This window comes from Wyeomyia smithii, chromosome 1, assembly GCF_029784165.1.
Source record: "Wyeomyia smithii strain HCP4-BCI-WySm-NY-G18 chromosome 1, ASM2978416v1, whole genome shotgun sequence".
Taxonomy (NCBI): domain Eukaryota; kingdom Metazoa; phylum Arthropoda; class Insecta; order Diptera; family Culicidae; genus Wyeomyia; species Wyeomyia smithii.
The window spans coordinates 76,111,037-76,118,756 of NC_073694.1; the positions used below are offsets into that span (position 1 = coordinate 76,111,037).

Sequence of the window (7,720 nt, forward strand, 5' to 3'; positions counted from 1 at the left end):
TTGACGGCGATTACACAGGGTGGCTTTCCTTTAAGTCAACATACGAATCACTTGGGAAACTATTACTAAGCGATACTCGAATGAATACTTGTTAAAAAAGAGGCACTTACAGGCCTTGATGGAATACCCTTAAATTGAGCGGGAGACAGCTGCTAGTATCCACGGATTAGTGGACGAGTTTGAGCAACGATTAAAGGTTTTAAAGCAATTGGGTGAAAAAACCTAATGTTGGGGTGCATTGTTGCTAGTGCTACACTGGATGTGCTCAAAGTTAGACTCGCGTTCTCTGCAGATGTGGGAGGATCATGCTGCTTCAGTAAGTGAGCCAACCTTTGAAGTTTTGGTAGCCTTTTTGGAAAAGCGCACAAGGGTAGCTAGAGCTAATAAATGTTAAGCGTTTGTGCAGCAATTGTTTTCGAACTGGACACTGGGTGCGGGATTGCAACTCAAATTTTACGTGCAGAACATGTGGACGGAAGCATCACTCGCTCATTCATCCGGGCTTCCCAACTAACACAGAAAACACTGCGATACCGACACTTTCGATGGAATCCAATCCAAGAGCTGCTACAAATGTTGCGGCGAGCGGAACTGAAGATGAACAATTCGAGGCACCGGAGAAAGAGGCTGTAGGGTCATATAGTGTTGAAACTGGAAGAAAGCTCGGAACATGTAATGTTTTCTTGTCTACTGTTGTGCTGCAGATAACAAATCAGAACGAAAATAAGTTGCTGGCTAGAGCGCTACTCGACAACGGGTCACAAGCAAATATCATCAGTGAAAGATTGTGTCAGATGCTAAAATTGAATAGACTATCGGTCAATATACCAATCTGTGGAGTTGGGCAATCAGAGAGTAGGTCCAGATATGCAGTCAATACGATAATAAGCTCAAGAGTCACCAAATTCTCGGTTTCGATCGATTTTCTTGTGCTTCAACGGATAACCTCACAACTTCCTTCGGTGACTATTCCTACGTCTCATTGGAAGATTCCTGAAAAACTTGAATTAGCCGATCCACAATTTAACGTGTGCAACAGGATTGATATGATAATCGGAGCAGAGTATTTTTACCAATTTTTATATGAATGAGAAATGGGTTGCATATCGCTTGGATGTGGACTTCCCATACTAGTCGACACAGTGTTTGGATGGGTAGTCTCAGGTAAATGTTCGGATGTAAATGATGAACCCGTGAATTGCTGCTTAGCTACTTCGGAGAATTTGATGGAAGAAAGGTTTTGGCAGGCCGAAAGTCTTGATGAGCAACAAATTTGGTCCAAAGAAGAGCAAGACTGTGAAACTCACTACATTGGAACTCATAAGCGGTTAGAAGATGGCCGATACGAAGTGCGTATGCCCAAGCATGTCAACTTTACTAGAATGGTAGGTGAATCAAAGGACGTAGCGATGAATCGTTTTTTAAACCTGGAAAAACGGTTGGAAAGAGATGCTGCAATGAAGCAACAGTATCACGCTTTTATTCAGGAGTATTTGGATCTGGGTCATATGTGTAAGGCGTCTGAGGATGCTGCAGTGGATATGCAACCTCGGAAAATTCACTATTTGCCACATCACGCGGTAGTGAAGGAATCTAGTACGACAACAAAAGTGCGTGTGGTATTTGACGGGTCAGCTCGCACTAACTCTGGATATGCTCTTAACGACGCACTTTTAAAGGGACCCACCATTCAAGATTCGCTTCTCGGAATTCTTTTAAGATTTCGCAAACATGAAGTTGCCATAGTTGGAGACATCGCGAAAATGTATAGGCAAATTCGTTTGCATTCTGACGATACTTCCCTGCAGAGGATATTTTGAAGGTTTTCACCTGAGGAAGAAGTTGGCGTTTATGAACTACTAACTGTTACCTATGGATTGACGCCTTCTTCCTTCTTGGCTATAAGAATTCTGCAGCAATTGGCTAAAGATGAGGGATCTGCTTATCCTAGTGCTCAGGCAGCCCTAATGCACGACTTCTATGTTGATGATTTCATAGGAGGATCTTCTGATATAAGCAAAGCTATTCGGTTACGGCGCGAATTAACAGAACTAATGTCTAAAGCTGGTCTCACTTTGCGAAAATGGTGCTCAAATCGTCCAGAAGTACTTGCTGGAGTTCCTGAAGACCAATTAGCCACAAATATTTCGGTCGCGTTTGAAATAAATTCCGATGAAAGGATTAGGACATTGGGAATTACTTGGGAGCCAAACTCAGATGAACTTCGCTTTTCATTTGATTTCACAAATAACACGAAAATTTTGACAAGAAGAAGCATTCTTTCCTCCATCGCTAGGCTTTTCGATCCACTCGGGTTGATGGCTCCGGTTGTGGTCACGGCTAAATTGATTATGCAAATGCTAGCCCTGTTGCAAACTGGATGGGACTCCCCAGTCCCGCAAGAGTTAGAATAAAGATGGAAGGATTTCTATGAACCTCTCACTGAATTATCCGAAGTACGAATTAGCCGCTTTGCATTCATTGCCGATTGGATAGAAGTTCAGTTGCATTGTTTCGCGGACGCATCTGAGTTGGCCTATGGTGCGTGTTTGTACGCCAGATCGATCGATGCAGCGGGTAATATTCACATAGAGTTGTTATCGTCGAAATCTCGTGTCGCTCCCCTGAAAAGATTGACCCTGTCGCGTCTGGAATTATGCGCTGCCAAGGAAGCTGCTTGTTTACACTCCAATGTGATAAAGTCCTTAGAGCTGACCGAGAGCCGGTCGTTTTTTTGGTCCGATTCAACAATAGTGCTTCATTGGCTGAAAGCACCTCCCAATACCTGGCAAACCTACATCGCGAACCGTGTTTCTACAATTCAAACTCTATCTCGCGAGCATACATGGCGTCATGTTGCTGGAAAGGAGAATCCAGCCGATTTAGTTTCCCGAGGCATGGGTGCAAATGATTTTGCTCAGAGTCAACTATGGAGGTTGGGACCACTTTGGTTACGCAAACCCCAAAATACTTGGCCTATTCAAATGGAAAATTCTGGCTTTGAGGAAGAAGATTTGGAACTTAGAAAAGTAGTTCATATTACTGCTGCTACTCCTACGCCTAATGCACTCTTCACGTTCCGATCAACATTAGAACCGCTTTTACGGATTGTAGCTTATTGCATACGCTTTGCTCGCAATTGTCGCTTTCCGATGCAGGCAAATCGCACCCCGTTTTTAACTGTTGGTGAGTACGATGCAGCCAAGCTCAGCCTAATAAAGTTGTTACATGCTGAGTGTTATGAGGAGGACATCAAGTATTTACGAAAGCATGGATGTGTAGAACCACTTAGGCACCTTAACCCATTTCTTGATGAAGATGATGTCATAAGAGTCGGAGGCCGTTTACGCCTTTCAAACAAGCAATACCACCATAAGCATCCAGCTATACTTCCAAGCGCACATCCATTTACCAAAATGATTGTGGATTATTTCCATCGCAAAACATTTCATGGCGGATGGCAACTTACGCTATCGACTATGAGACAGGAATATTGGCCTATTCATGGTAACCGTGCTGTAAACTCTGTACTGCGAAGCTGTATTCGTTGTTTCCGATGCAATCCGTCTCCCATTGACCAACCTACGGGGCAGCTTCCCTCGGCCCGTGTAAGCCCAAGTCGGCCCTTTTCTGTTACTGGTATTGATTACTGTGGTCCGTTTTACACGAAGCCCCCGCATCGTCGCGCCGCTGCTCCCAAAGTGTATATTGCAGTCTTTGTCTGTTTTGCCACGAAAGCAATGCATCTCGAACTGGTAGGTGATCTATCGACAGCTGGGTTTCTTTTGGCGTTTCGGCGTTTTTCTGGTCACCACGGAGTTCCATCTGATGTTCACACTGACAATGCCAAAAACTTTGCTGGAGCCTAGCACGAGCTTTACGAGCTATATCAGATGTTCAACAACGAAATAAGCAAAAGGCAAATTGGAAACGAATTTTCTGAGAAAGCCATCAATTGGCATTTTATTCCCCCAAGAGCCCCCAATTTCGGTGGATTGTGGGAGGCAGCAGTACGCTCTGTTAAGAATGCGTTGAAAAGAGAAATAGGCAACCATCAGCTCACTCACGGAAACCTCTCCACACTTCTCGTTCAAAAAGCCGCCGCACTGAATTCTCGGCCATTAGTTCCGTTATCTGATGACCCTTCAAACCTCAATGTTCTCACTCCTGGACACTTCTTAATCGGAGCCCCTATGGAGGCACTGCCTGACCGAAACCTTCTAAGTACGCCCAAAAATCACCTGATTCACTACCAGCAGCGAGAACAAATGTTTCAACAATATTGGCAGCGGTGGAGCAACGAATATTTATCTGAACTTCAAGCAACCAGCAAAGGTATCCAGCCAACTCCAATTCGGATCGGCAACATAGCTGTATTGCGAGAAGACAACATGCCACCATTATGCTGGCCTTTGGCTCGTATCACCGATGTGCATCCTGGCAGCGATGGAGTGATTCGAGTAGTAACCGTGAAAACTGCTAATGGTATTTACAAGCGACCTGTATGCCGAGTTTGTCCTTTGCCAGATGACGAAATTGCAACGCAGATGAATCTCTCGAGCCCGCAGAAGAAATAACTGACATATTGTAAATTAAGTTTGTGAATGTTTAATGTATGTTTTAGTTTATGTATGCTTAGATTGAAGCCAGTTCAAGGGAGGCGGTAATGATAAGATTGGAATTTGTATAACAAATTGTATCATGCTATAAAAGATTAGAGCCCTAAACGTGAATGATAGGCGAACGATATCGGTTAAACTGATCATCTCTACTGATTCACGCACACAGAGATTAGGCCGCAACGGATAATCTGTAGGCGCGATCTCGCTGATCGAATCTGAAATTGTTTAATAAAGTAGTAGCGTCTAGATGGTCAAGTAAAGAGCATGTGTTAATTGTGTACTCCCTCGGTAAAATAAATAAGTTTTCGATCGCAAATGGAGACTTTTATTGCAAGCAGTTCACGCTTTCTGGAAATCGGTACGCGCGTTGATGAAATTTCATCTAGGCAATTTCGCTCGATAAGCGGCTCATCCGGGACAAACACCCCTGCGTAAGAAAGTTCATTTCTCCTGTGAGCAAAGCTAGCTACTCAGCGGCTAACATATTTGCGCTCAAAGAAGTTCGGTATGCTAGATTCCTGGCCATTCGAATCAAAAAACCACAAGGAGTAATAACAAAAAATTCTCTCTATCAAGCGAATTTGCACATTACTAGTTCCTGCCAAACAAATTCAAGGATTTAATCTTTAACTGTATTCAAGTAAAGCTTAACCCATGAAACACCGGTATTTGAAATTTGGTTCGGTCAGCTGCAAGGTGCATTTCTTTGAATACCCATAACCAGTAGGGCAGCTTTAGACTTTGACTTGAACAGAGAAAGACGAACTCAAACAAACGTTAACGAACAAGCAACGGTGTATCCCGCCAGCTACATCTAAAATGGCAGATCCCTCCATCAGCAGGATGTAATTATCGCGACCCTGGTAAGGTAGCCTACCGAAACCTCTCCTAACCACGAATAACGAAATTAGAAACATGGAACGGAATTATCGGCAAAGACCTAAAGCTACGAACACGGAAACAGAAAGCGGTAGCAGTTGAAATTGAAGCGATTCAGGAGGTTCGGTGGTCAAATTCCGGAAAAAAGGGAATTCCATGCAGTAGACCGTATTGCACGCTCTTCTTTCAAGTGGCACGTCTTCTACAGTGGCGGCAAAGCAGCGGAATGGGGCGTCGGTTTCGTAGTGTTGGGAAATCAGAAAACAAGTGTCATCCGGTGGAGGCCTGTAGATGATTGTATATGCGTGTTTAGGATTAAGGACGAATTTTTCAACTATAGTTTAATCAACACCTACGCACCGACAAACGACAAATCCGATGACGTCAAAGATGAGTTCTATGGAAAGCTGAAACAACCTTATGACGAGTGCTCAAAACACGACGTAGAAGTCGTCATCGGAGATGCAGATACGTAGAATGGGAGGGAGGAGGTCTTTCCGGGGACCAAACATGACTATGACCGTTATTTCGTCGTCTTACGATCTGCGCACGGTTGTGGAGCGTGCTGAAATCTCGCATAGAGAAAACGATGCGTTTCACTTTACAGCGGTTGAAAGCTGATGGCGTGGCGGAAGAATACGCCATAGAGCTGGATCAACGGATCACATAACAGCAGAAGGAACGAGTAGAAGACATAAATAGGCTGTGGAGTAAAATTATAGTGCTATTGAAGCGACTGCGAGAGAGGTGGTAGGTACAGCTGGTTCGATGCTGAGTGCCAAAGAGCGACGGATGAGAAGAACCGTGTCAGTAGCCGCATGCTCACTGTAGCTACACGTCAGAACAAAGAGCGATACAGGGAGGCAAGAGCTGCCGAGGATACATTCCATCGTCGGAGAAGCAGGTGCTCGCCTGCGCATGAGCCAGCTTCGCTAGAAACGACGTTCGGTGCTTCTATAGAACAGTCAACAGAGAGTAAGAAGCAGGAATGTGTGAGAATGTGCAATGTCAAGGACGGCAACCTGCTAACGGATGAACCGACGGTTGCAACCAGGTGGAAGGAGCACTTTTAGGCACTATTAAATGCGAGAGGAGCAAAACAGGAACAGGATGAGGATTGTGAGCAACGAACAAGTTGTGGAGCCCCCAACACAGGATGAGGTTGAAAAGGCGATAAGTGAGCTGAAAACGGCAAACGGCTTCTAAAAGCGGGAAGCGAGCGGCTGTACCATGCGATACACCAGATCATACTGAGAAACTGGGTGGATGAACAACTAGTTGGAAAGCCTCATATGCACAATCTATAAGAAGAGCCATCGACTGGATTGTTGCAACTATTGAGACATAACGCTGTTCAACTCCGCATATAAAGTGCTGTCCTGTATCCTGTAGTTCAGATTGAGACCGTTCACGGAATCCTTTGTTGGCGAATACCAGGTCTGTTGTCGACAGGGGAGTTCCTCGGCGGATCAAACTTGGCCAAAATGCCTGACGAGAGAGCTGTCTAAACTATATTCAGTAGAGAACCAGAAAAAGGCCGTCGACTCCGTGCGAGGCCTACGCATTCGGTGGATGTGCGCGGTGGAAGAAGAAGTACGATCTGCTGGTGTACGAGGTGATTGGATAACGGTTACCCAATACAAAAGACGCTTGACATTTCTAATTCGTTCGGCCTTAGACCGGTAAATGGTCCGTCATGTTTTTAGGGGTAACAAATATGTTCATATAGTTTCGACTCCCTTCTCTCTTCTGGAAGGGAGGGGTTCCATACAAATGAAAAACAAATTTCTGTACATCTTGAGAACGAACCAAGTAAATGTAGCCCAAATTGACAGATTAACCCTATAGTGCCCAAATTAGTTAACCCAAATTAGACGGACTTCGAAAAAATCACTTTAAATTTTTTAAGTTCTTATTAAAGCATTTCAATGGTTTCACTGAAGACCGTCTAAAGGCTGCACTAGGCACTAGAGGGTAATGTTTTTAGGGGTAACAAAAATGTCCATAATAGTTCGACACCCAGCTATATTTTAGAAGGGGGGTCTCCCCACAGAAGAAACACAAATTTCTGCACATCTCGAAAGATAATCAAAAAAATGGAACCCAATTTGATATGTTGAGGGTTTTGATAGCAAATAAAAATTTTCATGATGGTTTGACACCCCTGCCTCTCCTGGAAGAGAGGGCTCACACAAATGATACTCAAATTTCCTTACAAC

The 7,720-nt window shown here is 44.2% G+C and overlaps 2 protein-coding genes across 2 annotated transcripts; both read left to right on the forward strand.

The window, feature by feature from the left end:
- Positions 1 to 1,094: 1,094 nt before the first annotated feature.
- On the forward strand, positions 1,095 to 1,820 carry LOC129716846 (uncharacterized). The gene has a single exon (XM_055666685.1). The coding sequence runs from the start codon at positions 1,095 to 1,097 to the stop codon at positions 1,818 to 1,820; it is 726 nt and encodes a 241-aa protein (XP_055522660.1).
- A 2,073-nt stretch (positions 1,821 to 3,893) lies between these two features.
- On the forward strand, positions 3,894 to 4,577 carry LOC129716847 (uncharacterized). Its single transcript, XM_055666686.1, has one exon. It carries the CDS (start codon positions 3,894 to 3,896, stop codon positions 4,575 to 4,577), a length of 684 nt encoding a protein of 227 aa, XP_055522661.1.
- The last annotated feature ends 3,143 nt before the right edge of the window (positions 4,578 to 7,720 follow it).

Bases quoted from the DNA above. Each gene is read 5' to 3' on its own strand.
- LOC129716847 (XM_055666686.1), top strand. From the start codon at position 3,894: ATGTTCAACAACGAAATAAGCAAAAGGCAAATTGGAAACGAATTTTCT.
- LOC129716846 (XM_055666685.1), top strand. From the start codon at position 1,095: ATGGGTTGCATATCGCTTGGATGTGGACTTCCCATACTAGTCGACACA.